The sequence below is a fragment of the Bombina bombina genome, chromosome 10 (assembly GCF_027579735.1).
Source record: "Bombina bombina isolate aBomBom1 chromosome 10, aBomBom1.pri, whole genome shotgun sequence".
Classification (NCBI taxonomy): Eukaryota; Metazoa; Chordata; class Amphibia; order Anura; family Bombinatoridae; genus Bombina; species Bombina bombina.
In genome coordinates, this window is record NC_069508.1 from 3,303,388 (window position 1) to 3,323,652 (window position 20,265).

Sequence of the window (20,265 nt, forward strand, 5' to 3'; positions counted from 1 at the left end):
TTGGATATTGAAGTGGACCTGGCAAGTCTGGTATTCCGTGCCCCATACAGAGAAGAAAGATGTACTGTTTTCCACATTTTATGGAAGTTAATTGACTGTCACATGACCCATTAACACATCACCACTGGGTGATGGTCACAGGACCCATATAACCACATCACCACTGGGGGATGATCACAGGACCCATTAACACACCACCACTGGGTGACGTCACATGGCCCATAACCATACCACCACTGGATGACGGTCACAGGTTCTATTACCACACCATCACTTGGTGATGGTCACAGGAACCATAACCACACAACTACTGGGTGACGGTCACAGGACCCATTACCACACCACCACTGGGTGACGGTCACAGGAACTATAGCCATACAACTACTGGGTGACAGTCACAGGACCCATTAACACACCACCACTGGGTGACAGTAACAGGTCCCATTACCACACCACCACTGGATGAGATTATTTCTTGGCCAGTGATACTTCTTTACAAAGTGAAGATTCACAAACTTTATATGTCACAGTTGTTTGTGTTGACCCTGTAGTATTATTGTGCCACTGAAAATGATATCTGATGATCAGATCAAGTCACTTATTTAACAGCTCCATAGGGTTGATTATAGGGTACACACTAAATTTTCATTTGACCTTTAGTTATATATTCCTAGAACATTTAGTTCCATTAATAGTTTATGGCTTATTTCTGTACATCTGCATTAACAGAGAGCACCAGCAGAAAACAAAATGTCAAATAACAGATTAGGTGTCTTCTCACCATGTCATGTCCAGCCAGGTCACCTTAGTCCCTTTGAGTATGGGTCAAAAAAACAGAGATTATTTGTATTAACCTTATTTGTCTGAGAATGTAAAATAATTGGAAGTGTCCTGAGCATCACAAGTTTGGGAAAGTACTGAGTTTGCAAACAAGACAAGATGACACAGAACTGTTGGGTAATAGCAATTAGAGAAGCTCAGCAGAACACAGGGGCCACCTTCATCGACCAGGAGCTTCTTCAGATGTAAAGTAGGAGCTTTGCATGGTGTAAAGATGATCAATGGGGTTTGCCATCTGGCCTTCCAGGGGTCCCACTTCAGGTGCTGTTATTAGACACTCACCCACGTTGTTCAAACGGGAATCATTGCTGTCCACATTATGGAAAATTGTCTCTCCACCTTGTAAGAAGGAACATTACATCATACATGGAATGAAATGGATATGTCAAACAAAATATGTTAGTTATGTTTATTTAATGTTCAGCTAATCACTAAACCAGTTTTATCTAATCCAAGTTATCAGAACAAGTGAGACTGGATAATATCTCCTTGGAAGTTTGCACCAACGATAACCCAAGTAATAACACAAATTACCAGAGCAGGTGAGACAGGAGTACAATAGATGGTATCTCTCTGGAAGTTCTAAATATCAACAATAATAACTGTATTTGGACAGCAAGAGCCAGAGGCATGACAACACAAAGGATTCAGTGCCATTTCAACAATTTCATATATTTCCTAGAACTTTAAAGGATGTACACAGTCTATGTACTTATTATAACAGGGTCACAAAATTCATGCCATTTCCTGGATAATGGTGACACCTACATATAACTGGCTACCTTTTTGGATTTTATCAATTGGACAAAAATGTAAGATTTAATTGATAGAGACAATATTCATGGTATTGCTAAATGACTATAAATATGCTGTGTAAAGACCAGAGAGTAGGAAAGACAAATAACACCAAAGGTAACAGGGTTACCCCAGGCATCTGTTTAGTATAGGCAGATTCCTGCCCAATCAGTGCTTTTTACAGAACTTTCCTGTAGTATATCAGTCTGACCCCATCTAAAAGGACAGTATAGCCTTGAATTACCAGACTATTCTCATCTGAACAAAGGATTTGTACAGCTAACCCAAAACATACATTTCAGCCTATATGGGCATCATCGGTGGAGGTGCAGCTATATCCATCTAGGCACAGTAAGCAAAGGTCCATGTCTGGTTGCCCCTATTACCTTTAGGGAGACTAAAAACACAAAAGAGAGGAGCTCAACTGGGAGCAGATAGTGCTCAATAGCCCACCCTATGGGATGGTCCACACCCAGGGTGCAGCCTCGTTCTGCTCAATCTGTGCTTTTTACAGAACTTTCCTGTAGCATATAAGTCTGACACCATCAGAGGCTTCTTCTAGGATGGTATCTAGCCATAGAACAAGCCATTATGCTATTGTTCATTCCCAGGTTGAGCGCTACTCTCTTTTTGTATATGCAAGTTATGACCCTGAAGGAAGTCTCCTTTGTCCCCCTTCGGCCTTGTCCCCCTTTTCCTTGTGGGTTGGGGGCTTGCTGCTATTGGTTGTGTCAGAATTCCCTGGTGTTATAGTGACTCATGTTGTACAGCTGATTTTCCTAGTACAGTTTAGCTGTTCCTATGCAATGAAAGGAAGAAGACCTGTAACTTTTAATGGTTGGTTATTTATCGCATGCCTGCAAGCTGGCAAATTTGCCTGTTTGCAGGCATGCAATAATTTAGTGCCCCACTTGTAATCTAGCCCTAAATGTCTTGTTGCTTCTCTAGGTAGTAAGCTTAGAGGTTTGGAAAAAAAATCATTTTGTTGGGTGGTGGTTAGGTTATTTAATATTTATGCTCCAGTTTATTGTTTAGTAAGTTAGGTTTACTTTTGGGAGATTTTACGGTGGTGGAAGGGGATTTTATTTCTGTGTTAAGTTTAAGGGATAGGGAGGTGTGCGATGGAGGGCCACTTGGAGCTGTTAACCGTTTATAAATTAAAAGATCCTTCAGAGTCGGGGGCGTGTCTCTCTGCAGCACCTTGAATGGTTGCAATATTGGTAGCTACGTGTGGATCACTGTTAATCTGCCTTTTATCAGTGAATTGAATAAACATCCAGTTATTATACTCTAATATACAGAATCTACAGACTAAAAGGATTTGAAACATATACTTTTGTTGAGTATTCTACCTTTGCAAGCCAATCCGGAGCATTGAGGCCTAAGGCAGGTTCCCTACAGAAAGGTTCTCAACACCCCCCCCCCCCCCCCCGGTAATACTACAGGTCAGTAAGCAGTGCACAGACACTGCAAAAAAAAGAACTTCATCTATCATCTATAACACCTATGTCTATTTTACTCCTTACTTGTACTACGGGATAAATAAGAGTGAGAATTAAGGCACTTTTCTACACACGCACCTACAAAAAAGAAAAAAAAATGGTGCCCTGTGACGCTATGTTACTTGAGGCTGTGACCCACTTGTTAGATGAACATCATGAGAAGATATTGCAGACCTGGTCTGCTGAAATGGATAGCCTGTGAGCGCTAACAAAGCGCAGTGGACGTTGACTCATGGCACCAGCAGATCCCCCAGAGAAATCTAACAAAGATGCCAGTACCCGAGTGCACCTCCCAAATTCATCTGAACCCTCGCCACAGATTTGGGCCCCAGATGAGACAGCACAGAACTGTCATCCGAGTATACCAGAAGGTAACGCTTTAGATGTGGCTGACCTATCAGACTACTCACCAGGATTGAGAGCATCCACAATAGACTCCCCCATGAGGGGGCTGAATGCGGGGAGACCCCCGAATGATGCCAGAATGGAAACGCATGGCGCTGCTCCCAGCCTAAAGGTGGCTTACTATAAGCAAAATTTGGGAGATAAGCAGAGGTGGTTTTCGGAGCTCTCGCCAGACCCACTGGCAAAAGACGCCTCTCTGGGATCCGTAGCATCATCCAGTTTTGCAGGCCGTACTCACAGCATCCAGAGTCTTACGAAGAGCGGTATATCTCCTATACACAGACACTGCAGCATTATTGGACAATGGCACATACCACTCAATCCTCCTCTATCTGTATCACAGCCTCTAACCTCTAAGACCAAAGAGATAATAATGAATAGAGGCTCCCAACGAATCCTTCTATGCTGAAATGGCTGTAAAACAAGAGACAGAGGGCGCCTCATAGTGCAAATCAGAGCGACCAGAAGAATGGAAATGCAGGTAAACAGTGAACCTACTCATGTGGTAAAAAGCACCAATGTGTAGTGACAGCAGGCCGGGTCCAAAGAGTCGCCCGGCAGACTCCCAAAGCGCTTGGAACTGGTAAACTTGTCCTAGCAAGGGGATCCGAAATGTGATGCAGTTCCCACAGTGTTCACCAACTGTAGGCAAGACAAGCAGGATAACAGATGGTCTCCAGGGCGTAGTAGGTGATAAATTGCCGCCACAGGGAGCGCCAAAAGGATACTCTAACGCTAGCCCTAGGCTCTGTAAACATGCGTGTATCCTTTTGGCGCTCCCTGTGGCGGCAATTTATCACCTACTACGCCCTGGAGACCATCTGTTATCCTGCTCGTCTTGCCTACAGTTGGTGAACACTGTGGGAACTGCATCACATTTCGGATCCCCTTGCTAGGACAGTTTACCAGTAACAAGCATTTTGGGAGTTTGCCGGGCGACTCTTTGGACCCGGCCTGCTGTCACTGCACATTGGTGCTTTTTACCACATGAGTAGGTTCACTGTTTACCTGCATTTCCATTCTTCTGGTCGCTCTGATTTGCACTATGTGGCGCCCTCTGTCTCTTGTTTTACAGAAATGTTGATCTTGTGTTAGGGCACGACACACCAGAGGAGTTGCCTTGGAACTGTTCTTGGTTCTTTATCACTCTCCACGCTCTTGCCTTTGGACAAGCTTCCACTTTTTATCACCTGGACATTCCTTATATTAATTTTACTTTAACTCATTTTATTTTTTTATTTGGACATTTTCCATTCATTTTATTTTTATTTTTATATTTATATTTTAATTTTAATTTTTTCATTACCTTTATATGAGGATATTTACTATGTTCATTTCAGTTTAGTTCATATTGATACTACATTTTTATATGTAGGATGTTTAGCTTACTATTTTATTAATTGTGTTCTGTGTTATTTATGTGTGATATTTGTGCTTATATATTTTCACTATGACCATTTTGTGCTATACTGATCTTATTCATTTTTATCACATTTATTTTGGGCACCTCTTATTGATACCAGCTGGTTTCCTCTTTTATCTTGGCTGTGTTTCTGATATTTTTTATGCTGAAATGGTATGCAAACTTTCTTGTAGACCCCATCTATGGAAACTCACTTCAAAAAGCCGGCATTGGATAAGGGTGATATGGGAAATGGACAGACCTGCAGGCTCTACCAGGTTTATTTTCTGTTAATACGCAACTAGATCATTTTCTAAACCCTTTGCATTTCATATATGGTATGGACTAATCTGGATATTTTTACTCTCATCTGATGTTTTGTTTTTCTTTTCTAATATAGGGGTATACATATGTGGTAGACATTACTTGTGTTTTATTTATTGTGATTTTCTTTTTTTTCTTTATAACCCCTGCATCTCAAGCTCTGTATGTCTGTCATGTGGTGCAAATGTATTCATGTAGATCCCCTGCTGGGGTAGTCACGTTTTCCTAGCAGACACCATTTCAGAAGTCTTATTAAACCATGACAAGCAGAAACTTAACCCTTTTGAGTCAGAGCTGACATATAGATCGCTGAATACCCACCCTATACCTCCCACAACTCCAATACAGTCTTAGTGTGATTAGTACGATACTGACACTTATTGTGTTCAATATATATGTGCCGTGACTGCCTCTAATATATTACCATCTGTGGTTATAACAACACACAACTGAATAGTACAGCTGTCATATCACCAACATCATGTTTTCCTTACAAGCCTGCTATATTTGCGATATATACTTGTAATGTTGGGCTCCCTAGAACGGTTGTTAAGATTTACTTTAAACCATAGGATTCTATATAGAGCATGAATATGACTTTTAACACTCTTTAGCATTTCCTATCAAGTAATTAACAGTGCAGAGTCTCACTCACTAATCTGCTCTTGAACAATAACTTATGATCCCCTCTTGAGAAGGTTTTCACAGTCTGACAATCCAGTTGTATCCCTCCCTCCCTTTTAAAATTCCAGACAGAGGGTATTTGCCTTTTATTAGTTGTATGTCCAATGGGTAGGTATACCCCAGATAGGATCAGTTGCTCCTCAAACTTAGTACCCACTGGGTCTTGGCACAAACTCAAATAGGCCGACCACCATTCCACTGTTGTCATGGTTTCTCTCAGCCTGTTCTACTGTTATATAAATTTGCTATGTCATAGATACCTGACCTGTTGTTAGGATGTTTTATATCTCATCAGATTCAATCTATAATATGAATTTGTGGCATAACCCCCCTAGTAAGCTCCGCTAGAAGCCCCTTCTTACTGGAAGCATAACTTTCTCATCTCCTCAACTCTACATAGCCCCTTCTTACTGGAAGCATAACTTTCTGATCTCCTCAACTCTACATAGCCCCTTCTCACTGGAAGTAGTCTGAAGACCAGTAGTTCACACAACCTCTTATCCCACCCAATAATCCTGATAAAACTCATTAGCTCTATATCCTACTTCTAAATCTTGAGAGGCCTCACAGGTTGTATTACATTTATAGAGGGCCCCTACTTGGCTCTGCACATATAATATAGTTCTTTTTGGTTTTGGTCCACAAAGTTTACACACAAGTGTATAACATGTATATCTGTTAAAAAACAAGAAAACTGAGGTTCACTATATGGGACCCAAAAGTGGTCCCCTATTGTTCATGATAGTCTGCTGTAAATTAATATTTTTCCTCACATCACGAGGTCCATGAGTGGCCTCATAGATCAATTAGAAGACATAGTTTAAATGGCAAATATGAAGTTCACTAACTGTATGATTCAATGCTTTATTACTATGCAATGTAAAATTGTATGTATATTTCAAAACATTTATTATCTGTATAGATTGTACTGTATTGATTATAAGCCATTCACTGAACCTGAATAAAAATTATAAAAAAAAGAAGATCCTTCAGAGTCACTAGGAGAGCCAACACAACTTTTACTATTTCAGTGAATGTGGGGCTGCGAAATCCAGAATTGATTTAGTATTTTTATTCTACCAATGTTCAGCTGCAATCCTTCAAGACCAAGAGAGTGCCTTTCTCTGATCATACATTTTTTAATGTGATTTGAGTCTCCAGGTTAAAGGAATAGTCTAGTCAACATTTATTCTTTCATGATTCAGATACAGCAGCAATTTTACTCCTATTATCAATTTGTATTTGTTCTCTTGGTATCTTTATTTGAAAAAGCTGCAATGTAAGTTTAGGAGCCGCCCAATTTTTGGTTCAGCACATGGGTAGTGCTTGCTGATTGGTGTCTAATGTAGCCATCCAATCAGCAAGTGCTACCCAGGTGCTAAACCAAAAAAGGGCCGGCTCCTAAGGTTTAGATTCTTGCTGTTTCAAATAAAGATACCAAGAGAACAAATAAAAATTCATAATAGGAGTAAATTAGAAAGTTGCTTAAAATGTAATGCTCTATCTGAATCATGAAAGTTTAATTTTGACTAGACTGTCCCTTTAAGGTTTGCAAATAGTGTGTAGAAACTAAATGTGAGTTTTCTGGATGAAAAACATATAAGGGGGCCTATTTAACAAAGGTCTGTCGAACCTGATCGGACAGTGCGGATCAGGTCCGACAGACCTCGCTGAATGCGGAGAGCAATACGCTCTCCGTATTCAGCATTGCACCAGCAACTCTTGTGAGCTGCTGGTGCAACGCCGCCCCCTGAAGATTCACGGCCAATCGGCCGCCAGCAGGGGGGTGTCAATCAACCCGATTGTACTCTATCGGGTTGAATTGCGGCAATGTCTGTCCGCCTGCTCAGAGCAGGCGGACAGGTTATGGAGCAGCGGTCTTTAGACCACTACTTCATAACTGGTGTTTCTAGCAAGCCTGCAAGCTCGCCAGAAACACGTGCCCTCCATCCGTAGCTTGATAAATGGGCCCCAAGGAGTCATTAAAAAGTATAAGTAGATAGAGAATAGATAATGGGCTTTTGTGAATGTTCTTGAACGGTGGGAATGGGAGAAGTCTGAGATAAGGAGATGTGTTATTTAGAAGGGATGGGAGAAGGTGAGGAATGGAAGGACTGAGTATGAATAGTGGCAGTTGCAACTGGAGTATCTTAAGGAATTAAGGACATTGGGTTTAGATGTGAAATAGAGGAAGCTAAGGACGTTATTAGAAAATGTATGACTGAAAACAGATTGCTATGTAAGTCAGGATGGAGGCGTGTTAGGAGATAATAAAAAGAAGCGCGTGTGTGTACAGACAATTTTGAAGTAAGGATATCTGATCTTCCTGCAAGATCAACGCAATGAGTTGTGGTGTCAAAGAACAAATCCAGCTATATCAAATGCAAAAATAAACATAAAGGAACAATATCTCATAAATGTTATACTCTACAGCTGGTATAACAAGCTATTGGAAATACATTAAGGTACAGACAATTTTACAGTAAACTGTCCCTTTATGTAGGTCGCTTACCTCTGCTTTCTCATTTGGAACCTCTCTTTTCTATTCCAAATATGTACTTTATTATCATAATCTGACTGGTCCCTGAAATGTTTGTTTAATCTCCTATTGGAGGGTTTCGGCTTCAGCCACAGTCTTCTGTAGAATTTTAAATTTGTTTAACTCTATCTGGGTCATTACTGGGAACTGGACAGTTCAATCCCTAGTCATTAATTGCTATATGATGTCACATGACAATACCGTAAGGGTTCATGTGGTCCCCAGGCATCTGTGGAGGTGTTAGGCCTTGCTGGTACAGGCGGGTAGTGTAGATCGTCTGCTCTATATGAAGAAGCTCTTTCTGCGGTAAGTGTGTAAGTATGCTCATGATACCTCCCACGCTAGAGGCGACTGTGCTTTGTGTCTGGGCTGCAAAGTAAAAGAGAAAATCAGTTATTCACTAGCAGCCAATCACATCCTGTACACTGCAAGCGCCCCACAGTAATGACACAGCCAATTACATCCTCTACACTGCAAGCGCCCCACAGTAATGACACAGCCAATTACATCCTCTACACTGCAAGCGCCCCACAGTAATGACACAGCCAATTACATCCTCTACATTGCAAGCGCCCCACAGTAATGACACAGCCAATTACATCCTCTACACTGCAAGCGCCCCACAGTAACGACACAGCCAATTACATCCTCTACACTGCAAGCGCCCCACAGTAACGACACAGCCAATTACATCCTCTACACTGCAAGTGCCCCACAGTAACGACACAGGCAAACCACATCCTGTACACTGCAAGTGCCCTACAGTAACGACACAGGCAAATCATATCCTGTACACTGCAAGCGCCCCACAGTAACGACACAGCCAATTACATCCTCTACACTGCAAGTGCCCCACAGTAATGATACAGGCAAACCACATCCTGTACACTGCAAGCACCCCACAGTAACGGCACAGACAATTACATCCTCTACACTACAAGTGCCCTACAGTAACGAGTCCGACACAGGCAAATTACATCCTGTACACTGCAAACTTCCCACAGTAACAACACAGCCAATCACATCCTGTACACTGCAAGTGCCCCACAGTAACAGCACAGCCAATCACATCCTCTACACTGCAAGTGCCCCACAGTAACAACAAAGCCAATCACATCCTGCACACTGCAAGCGCCCCACAGTAGTGACACAGCCAATCACATGCTGTACACTCACTGCAAGTGCCTCACAGTAACGACACAGCCAATTACATCTTCTACACTGCAAGTGCCCCACAGTAACGGCACAGCCAATCACATGCTGTACACTCACTGCAAGTGCCTCACAGTAACGACACAGCCAATTACATCTTCTACACTGCAAGTGCCCCACAGTAACGGCACAGCCAATGACATCCTGTACACTGCAAGTGCCCCACAGTAATAACACAGGTAAATAACATTCTGTACAATGTAAGTGCCCCACAGTAACGACACAGGCAAATCACATCCTGTACACTGCAAGTGCCCCGCAATAACGACACAGCCAATCACATCCTGTACACTGCAAGTGCCCCACTGTAACGACACAGCCAATCACATCCTGTACACTGCAAGCTCCCCACAGTAACGACACAGCCAATCACATCCTGTACACTGCAAGTGCCCCACAGTAACGACACTGCCAATCACATCCTGCACTCTGCAAGCTCCCCACAGTAATGACACAGCCAATCACATCCTGTACACTGCAAGCGCCCCACAGTAACAACACAGCCAATCACATCCTGGACACTGCAAGCGCCCCACAGTAATGACATAGTCAATCACATCATGTACACTGCAAGCGCCCCACAGTAACGACACAGTCAATCACATCATGTACACTGCAAGTGCCCCAGAGTAACGACACAGGCAAATCAAATCCAGTACAGTGCAAGTGCCCCACAAAAACGACACAGCCAATCACATCCTGTACACTGCAAACGCTCCACAGTAATGACACAGCCAATCACATCCTCTACACTGCAAGTGCCCCACAGTAACGACACTGCCAATCACATCCTGTACACTGCAAGCACCCCACAGTAGTGACACAGCCAATCACATCCTGTACACTGCAAGTGCCCCACAGTAATGACACAGCCAATCACATCCTGTACACTGCAAGTGCCCCGCAGTAAAGACACAGCCAATCACATCCTGTACACTGCAAGTGCCCCATTGTAACGACACAGCCAATCACATCCTGTACACTGCAATCACCCTACAGTAGTGACACAGCCAATCACATCCTGTACACTGCAAGAGCCCCACATTAACGACACAGCCAATCACATCCTGTACACTGCAAGCACCCCACAGTAACGACACAGCCAATCACATCCTGTACACTACAAGTGCCCCCGCAGTAAAGACACAGCCAATCACATCCTGTACACTGCAATCACCCCACAGTAGTGACACAGCCAATCACATCCTGTACACTGCAAGCACCCCACAGTAACGACACAGCCAATCACATCCTGTACACTGCAATCACCCCACAGTAGTGACACAGCCAATCACATCCTGTACACTGCAAGAGCCCCACATTAACGACACAGCCAATCACATCCTGTACACTGCAAGTGTCCCACAGTAATTTCTTGTTTTTTTATCTCTCTCTCATGTCTATATAAATATATATATATAAAATGTGTACATACATATTTATGTGTTTATATGTTTATATATGTCTGTAAATACACATATAAATACATATGTACTCACATATAAACATATATTATAAGGGCTCAGAGTGTTGTCATGAATGTAACTGTACTGTTAATTGTATATTTGATGTGTTTTGTGAAACTTTTTTGTCTTGCGCAACAGTTAACCTTTTAACTGTCACGGACAATGGTAGGCATTATTATATTTTTTAGACATTCAAGACCTGTAAGTGCCTTTCTACAGACATATATATACATATATATATATAGCTACACACACACATATATCTATATATCTATTTATACACACACGTACATATATATATATATATATATATATATATACACACGTACATATATATATATATATATATATATATATATATATATACACACACACGTACATATACAGTGGGGCAAAAAAGTATTTAGTCAGCCACCAATTGAGCAAGTTCTCCCACTTAAGAAGATGAGAGAGGCCTGTAATTTTAATGATAGGTATACCTCAACTATGAGAGACAAAATGTGGAAACAAATCCAGACAATCACATTGTCTGATTTGGAAAGAATTTATTTGCAAATTATGGTGGAAAATAGGTATTTGGTCAATATCAAAAGTTCATCTCAATACTTTGTTATATAGCCTTTGTTGACAATGACAGAGGTCAAATGTTTTCTGTAAGTCTTCACAAGGTTGTCACACACTGTTGCTAGTATGTTGGCCCATTCCTGCATGCAGATCTCCTCTAGAGCAGTGATGTTTTGGGGCTGTCCCTGGGCAACACAGACTTTCAACTCCCTCCAAAGGTTTTCTATGGGGTTGAGATCTGGAGACTGGCTAAGCCACTCCAGGACCTTGAAATGCTTCTTAAGAAGCCACTCCTTTGTTGCCCGTGCGGTGTGTTTGGGATCATTGTCATGCTGAAAGACCCAGCCACGTTTCATCTTCAATGCCCTTGCTGATGGAAGGAGGTTTGCACTCAAAATCTCACGATACATGGCCCCATTCATTCTTTCATGTACGCGGATCAGTCGTCCTGTTCCCTTTGCAGAGAAACAGCCCCAAAGCATGATGTTGCCACCTCCATGCTTCACAGTAGGTATGGTGTTCTTTGGTTGCAACTCCGCATTCTCTCTCCTTCAAACACAACGAGTTGTGTTTCTACCAAACAGTTCTACTTTGGCCATATGACATTCTCCCAATCTGCTTCTGGATCATCCAAATGCTCTCTAGCATACTTCAGATGGGCCCAGACAGGTACTGGCTTAAACAGGGGGACACGTCTGGCACTGCAGGATCTGAGTCCCTGGCGGCGTAGTGTGTTACTGATGGTAGCCTTTGTTACGTTGGTCCCAGCTCTCTGCAGGTCATTCACTAGGTCCCCCCGTGTGGTTCTGGGATGTTTGCTCACCGTTCTTGTGATCATTTTGACCCCACTGGGTGAGATCTTGTGTGGAGCCCCAGATCGAGGGAGATTATCAGTGGTCTTGTATGTCTTCCATTTTCTAATTATTGCTCCCACAGTTGATTTCTTCACACCAAGCTGCTTGCCTATTACAGATTCAGTCTTCCCAGCCTGGTGCAGGTCTACAATTTTGTTTCTGGTGTCCTTCGACAGCACTTTGGTCTTCACCATAGTGGAGTTTGGAGTGTGACTGTTTAAGGTTGTGGACAGGTGTCTTTTATACTGATAACAAGTTCAAACAGGTGCCATTAATACAGGTAATGAGTGGAGGACAGAGGAGCCTCTTAAAGAAAAAGATACAGGTCTGTGAGAGCCAGAAATCTTGCTTGTTTGTAGGTGACAGAGTTAAAAAAAAAAAAACAGGCGAAACCTCCAGGCATTATACAATAAAACATCTGCTAGCTTTATTGGAATCCATTGGAAAAAAGATTTAAAACAAGAGTGCAAACATAAGATCAATAGCTGGATTGTCTTACGCGTTTCGGCTGCTTGTGAGCCTTACTCATAGTCATACTCTGTGAGCATAGACACAGTGCTTAAATAGCCTAGCGTCCATTGCAATCCCAGAGCTCCAGCTGTACATATTTAAAGTGAAAGAACATACAATCATACAAACTGACGTGAAACAGAGAATGACTTTTTAGACATAAAAATACATTTCCTAACTACCATTATAAATATACTGAAATGGGCATTTTGAAAAAGTTTAGATGGAACTTGATTTGAAACAACTTCAGACATAAAAAAAAAAAAAAAAAAAAAAAAAAAAAGGGGACGGACACAACATATGCTTAGTGAATATGAACAAATTCATAAGTCAGAGTTTGTTATTAACGTGCTATAACCTAACAGACATATTTAAAGGGCCATGTATCAATATGAAGATAATTTTATATATAGGGCATATCAAGAGGACGGTGTTATCCCTTTTACTTGGACCCATATTTCTTGTCCAATAAAAAATAAATGTCAAAATTCAGGACAACACTATATATATATTCAATTAAAGGGTCATATCTGACTTAAAGTCCTATTCTAAAAAGTATTTTTGGTACTGAAAAAGATACTTCAAAAGAATTTTTTTTTTTTAAAACTATGCTATTTAATTTGCTGGCTGTCATCTTAATGGGGAAATGTCATAAATTAGATAAAATATAATATTGGGCTTCACAGCAAGAGAAATATATGTTTGAAGGTTGGGCAAAAAAATACGAACTGTTAGGCCATTAATTGTGAAAGAAATCTTTAAGGGTTTGTTAGCAAAGATAGAGAGTAGTAATTGATTGTTGCAGTATATCTTATCTAACTGTACATATTTTATTTTATATGGGTAATTCTTTGATAGCATTCAGGGAACTTCATTATTTCATTTACGTTGCCAAAAATTAATGACGTCCCCTGCAATATTAAATCCTTCTGGGCTTTTAGTTCTCAATTGAAATATCCAATAGGCTTCCTGATAAAGAAGTTTGCTATTAATATCCCCTCCTCTGTCTGGAGCTGTGATTTGCTCTATCACTTGCCAACAAAAGCTATTTACATTTTTACAGTGTTTATGGATAAAGTGTTTGGCTAAGTCTGAGCACTCTATTCCATTGTCTATATTATTTAAATGTTCGCGGATTCTTGTACGTGCCTCCCTAGAGGAGCAACGTACATATTGTTTTCTACAGGTTGTACACGTGACTAGGTAAACTACATTCTGTGTGCGACAGTTTGTACAACTATTAAGTAAGTATACTTTATGTGTGACCATTGATTGGAAGTTTTTTGTGACCTTAGAGCATCCACAGGCGATGCATTTGTTAAAATGACATTTGTAGTGCCCTTTCACATGTAGCCAGCTGCTCACACCTGGTTTTTTTCTGAGCATTCTTGGTGACAGTATATTGCCAAGGGTACACCCTCTTTTGGCCACAAAGTTACAACCAGATTGTACAAATTCCTTAAGACTGTCCTCAGCTGTTAGTATTGGAAGGTGTTTGTTTATAATTTCACATATTTCCCTGTATTGTGAGCTATAGGTTGTTATGAAGAGTGGTTTGGATTTGTCAAAAGAACTACCCCTCAAATACTTAGTGTTGTCAAGTAGCATTTGCGACCTGTTCATACGCTTGACTTCTAGTGAGGCTCTATTAATGGTCTTTTTAGAATATCCTCTTTCCAAGAGCTGTGCCTTGAGGATTTCACTGTTCTTTTCAAAGTCAATCTCATCTGTACAATTTTGTTTCAGGCGTATAAATTGCCCCTTAGCTATACCAAACCCAGTATGCTTGGGGTGATTGCTATTTGCATGCAAAATTGTATTAGATGATATTGGCTTGCGATACAAATCGGTTTTAACCTGACCCATTTCAGAGTCCCCAATTAGAATTAGATCCAAGTAAGCAATCTGAGTTGGATTGGACTGGGAGGTAAATTGCAAACCCACCTCATTATGGTTAATCATTGACACAAAGCCTAATTTCTCCTCCTCGGTACCTGTCCAAATGATCAAAAGATCGTCTATGTATCTTTTATATGTTTTGATACAGTGTTTATAAGGGTTACCTTCTCCATAGACTTGGGACCGCTCCCACCAAGCCATGAAGATGTTAGCATATGATGGTGCAAATTTTGCGCCCATGGCGGTCCCACGTCTCTGGAGAAAGTATTCACCCTCAAATTTAAAATAATTGTGGTGCAGAAGGAAATCCAGTACCCTGACCAAAAATTCTTTAAGGATATCATTGTAGTTGCTTAATTGGTCTAGGAGACATCTAACAGCCTTAAGCCCCAGGTTGTGCGGAATAGCTGAATAGAGGCCAACTACATCAATTGTTAGTCAGGAACAGTTCTTATCCCACACAACCTGGGCAAGGCCGTTTAGAAGGTGCTTTGTATCATGTAAGTAGGATGGAATCTTCAGGACAATCGGCTGGAGGAGAGAGTCTACCCAGCTTGAAAGATGCTCAAAGAGGGAGCCAATACCCGAGACTATAGGTCTCCCTTTCACCTCCTCCAGGGACTTGTGTACCTTCGGGAGGTGGTGGAATATAGGTACAACTGGGTTGGAGACATATAAAAAATCAATAGTCTCTTGATCTATGACTCCCTCCACCAGACCATCATCCAACATACTCCACAACTTCGTTTTGAATATCTCTGTGGGATCAGAGTTTAGGACTTGGTACACATTTTGTCATATAATTGCCTATGGGCCTCTGCAATGTAGTATGACTTGTCTAAGACAACTATGCTCCCTCCCTTGTCTGAATCCTTAATTACAAGATCTTCCCTTGATTTCAATTTGTCTACTGCCTATTTTTGTAGTTTGGTTAAATTAGGATAAGTTTTTTTTTGAATTGTTGAAAAGTTTCACTAGGTCTTGTTCGACTCTCTTGTGAAAGGCTTCTAAAAAAGGTCCCCTTTCACGAGTAGGGTAGAACACAGACTTTGGCCTGAAGCCACAATGTGAGGTCTTAACTGCCTGTAACTCCATATAAGATTCCGCACCTAAGTCTTGTAGACTAAGTGTATCACATACTTCTTGAAAGTTAACTAAATCGAATAATTGTGACTCTGATTGATATATATCTGTCTCAGAAGTGGTTGTGTGGTCAGCTGTGCCCTTGTCCCAAAAATGTTTTCTTAGTGTTAAGTCTCTGACTAGTTTATTAACATCCACTATAGTGTCGAATAGATTACATTTTCTACTGGGAACATAACCCAAACCCAAACTAAATACCTCTATTTCAGTTGCTGTCAGTGCTGAGGAAGACAAATTAATAATCTTCATAGGGTATATTTGTTCCATCTTCCCCTTCCCCTGCTTCACCCCCTTCTGCCTCTTGCCCCTCTTCCTCTTTCCCCTCCTCATTCAGGGCCCTGATGGCATTCTGAAAACCCTGTGTACTAACTGGATTGTCCAGAGGAGCTGGGGTGGCATTAGGTCTTGGGTCTGATCCATTGTCACTCAGAAATTCTATATTTCTTTGTTCATGAGCTGAAAGCTTTAAGTTAGCATTGTCTTTTTTATAGGTATTTCTGGTGACAATTGGATCAGACCTTGTGCTTTTTATAATTGGACGTAATGGTAGTGACTCATCGTCTGAGGGACCACTTGAATCAAACCTAACTTCATTATCTGAACGTTCCTCTTCAGATGTATCGTTATCTGAGAAGGTTACCTTCTTATCTGTTCTTTCCTTACTGGATGATTGTGTTGATCTAGAATTAGACCTAGACTTTCTTTGTCTAATATTCATAAGCTGGGAACGCAAGTGCCAAGTATAAACTCTATTACTGGTATGATCAGCATAGTCCCTATTGTACTTCGTAAGCTTAAAGTTGTCTAGATCTATTCTAAATTTCTTTATTGTATCTTGCAGGATATGATCAAATTGTGTATATTTGGGGTGATCTATGAATGTGTTAAGTTGTTTCTGTATGTTTACTAGTTCTTCTCTAGTTTTTTTCAATTGTGCCTACTTATACCTAATAATGAGACCCATTAGCCTGTTGGAACACTCTGTTAACACAAGATTCCAGTCTCTAATAAAATCCTCATCATCAACTTGAAAAGAGGGATATTTGTTCAGTCTCAGTCCTCTTGGTATAAGGTTCATTAATAGGTATTTTTCCAATGCACGTTTGTCCCACCAAATTCTGTACTCCTGCAAGAGAGTCTTTTCCAATAATTGAAAAACGTCACTAATAGACAACGTGTCATCCAAGGAAAGTCTCTCTGTGTCCATGTCTGTGAGTGATTTAATGGAAAATAAACCTTCGGTTTCTATTGCTAGCGGTTATTGAAACAACTTGTCAGTATCGTTGTTTGAAAGTTACAAGGTTCCTTTTAACAGGTATAACTGCTTGTGAAGCAGATTTAGACTCACTGCTTATGAAGCAGATTTAGACTCACCGAGCCGAGTAAAGGAACTCTCCCTGGTGTGGCTCTAGGTGCGTGGTGTTTGGGGAAGGGTATTAGAATAGTCCTGTCAAGGAGGATATAAAGCTAAGTGCCTTAGAAGTCAGAGTTCATGTGCATTTATTCCAAAAAAATGTAGGTGACCAAATACTTATTTTCCCCCATAATATGCAAATAAATTCTTTCCAAATCAGACAATGTGATTGTCTGGATTTGTTTCCACACTTTGTTTCTCATAGTTGAGGTATACCTGTGATGAAAATTACAGGCCTCTCTCATCTTCTTAAGTGGGAGAAGTTGCACAATTGGTGGCTGACTAAATATTTTTTTTGCCCCACTGTATATATACACACGTACATATATATATATATATATATATATATATATATATATATATATATATATACACACACACACACGTACATATATATATATACACACACGTACATATATATATATATATATATATATATATATACACACGTACATATATACATACACACACAGAGAGACAACCACATAAAACACACAAAGACATACACATGCTCTCACAGACACCCACAGAAAATGCACAGACATACACACCCTCACAGAGACATCCACAGAAAACACAGACATACATACATACACACACACCCACCCTCACAGAGATATCCACAGAAAACACACAAAGACATACACACCCATCCTCACAGAGGCATCCAGAGAAAATACACAAAGACATACATACACACTCCCTCACAGAGACACCCATAGAAAAAGCACAAAGATATACGCACACACCCTCACAGACATCCACAGAAAATGCACACAGACATACACACCCACCCTCACAGAGAGACCCACAGAAAAAAAATACATACACACTCATAGAGACACAAACAAAAGCACAAAGACATAAACAGAGACACCCACAAAAACACTCACAGGAGGTAAATTTCTGCACATTGAATCCCCTAAATCAACAGTGTGTGATATGCATGATCAAAAAAATTGCAGAAATTAAAAGATAACTTTTTAAAGAATCATATGTGTAAATGTGCAAACAAAAATAATTCTGTGAATTCAAAATTGTACATTAATGATCTGGGTAGATGGCTAGATGAAGAAAAGTACTTTTGAAAGGTTGACATGTTTGTTCCCGCCCCATTTTCCCCAACCAAGAGCACCAACTCAAATATGGTGTACAAATGTTCCCATCTGTCAGCTGTACTTATGGATTTTGAAAATGCTGTACTCTATTTGGTCCTCGTGGAACCATAAGCTGTGGTACTCAGTCTCATACCATAAGGTACTCAGTCTCATACCATAAGACCTGGTTAAATGCAGGATTTAGGCTTGTTTGTATGTATTTCAAAATTAAGTCAGCTGTAGTATAAACTGAACAGTGTTAAGTTAACCTGTCTCATTTCAAACACTGAGCAATCTTAGTCTGAGAGTAACATTGTATGCAAATGTAAACATATTAGATAAAATGCCTCATTGCATCTGGAAAGTCCTTGCATAAAGGGGCAGTAAACTGGAATCTAATTTAAATATATATATATTAATAAAAAAAACTCATATCTGCCAAAAGGGCACCTACCATTTGTGTATTGAGGAGGAAAAATTTCTACATGGCTTTAAATATAGCATTTCTACAGCATTGTCAAATAATCATAAATACACTGCTACATATTGCTAAAGAAAATGTGTTTTTATGGACCCCAGACCCCACCATACAACTACTACCACACTGAAGTTACTATCTGAAATTGCACAAATAAATAAAAAAACATTTACTAAGTAAGTCCTACCTCCTCTGTAAATGAAAGTGATCTGCCGTCTGACTCAGGCACACACTGTTCAAACTTAAAGGGACAGTCAAGGCCAAAAAAAACTTTTATTTTTCAAATAGAGCATGTAATTTTAAATAACTTTCCAATTTACTTTTAGCAAAAATTTTGCTTTGCTCTCTTGGTATTCTAGTTGAGAGCAAACCTAGGAAGGCTCATATGATAATTTCTAAGCCCTTGAAGTCCGCCTCTAATCACATGTTTTTGTATTTGCTTTTCACAACAGGGGAGAGTAGTTCAGGTAAACCATATAGATAACATTGTAATCATGCCCGTGGGTTGTGGCAGACACTGCACTAATTGGCTAAACTGCAAGTCAATAGCTAATAACTAAAAGTCATGTGATTAGGGGCGGTCAGAAGGTGCTTAGATACAAGATAGTCACAGCAGTAAAAAGTGTATTAATATAACAGTGTTGGTTATGCAAAACTGGGGAATGGGTAATAAAGGGATTATCTATCTTTTTAAACAACAAAAATTCTGGTGTTGACTGTCCTTTTAAGTGCCAAGTCTGTCTCACACTGTGCATAGTGGTTTAGTGCACACTCAGAAATCCTCTCAAATGCTAATGCTTTACTCATTGCAATAACACCCTCTGGTGGTTGCCAAAAAGTTATTTTTTATTTTTTTTAAATAAGTTGTTCTTGCCTCATGGTGCCCCCTGGCCCATTGGCCCCTGACAGGAGTCACCCCTGTCACCCACTGATGGCAGCCCTGCATATATATATATACACACACACACACGTATATATATATATATATATATATATATATATATATATATATATATACACACACGTACATATATATATACACACAAGTACATATATTTATGCACACGTACATATATATATATACACACACACATACATATATACACACACGTACATATATATATATACACACACGTA

At 40.3% G+C, this 20,265-nt stretch overlaps 1 protein-coding gene across 1 annotated transcript in view; it reads right to left on the bottom strand.

Annotated features, from left to right (window-relative positions):
- Positions 1–140: 140 nt before the first annotated feature.
- The window catches only part of LOC128641147 (LIM homeobox transcription factor 1-alpha-like), a 151,319-nt gene continuing 131,194 nt past the window's right edge, over positions 141–20,265 (bottom strand). Inside the window, exons 8-9 of the mRNA XM_053693715.1 lie at positions 8,693–8,860; positions 141–1,179 (exon numbers count right to left, since the gene is read on the bottom strand). Of these exons, the coding sequence (XP_053549690.1) occupies positions 1,001–1,179; positions 8,693–8,860 (347 nt within the window). The 3' untranslated portion in view covers positions 141–1,000. The remainder of the gene's footprint in view (positions 1,180–8,692; positions 8,861–20,265) is intronic.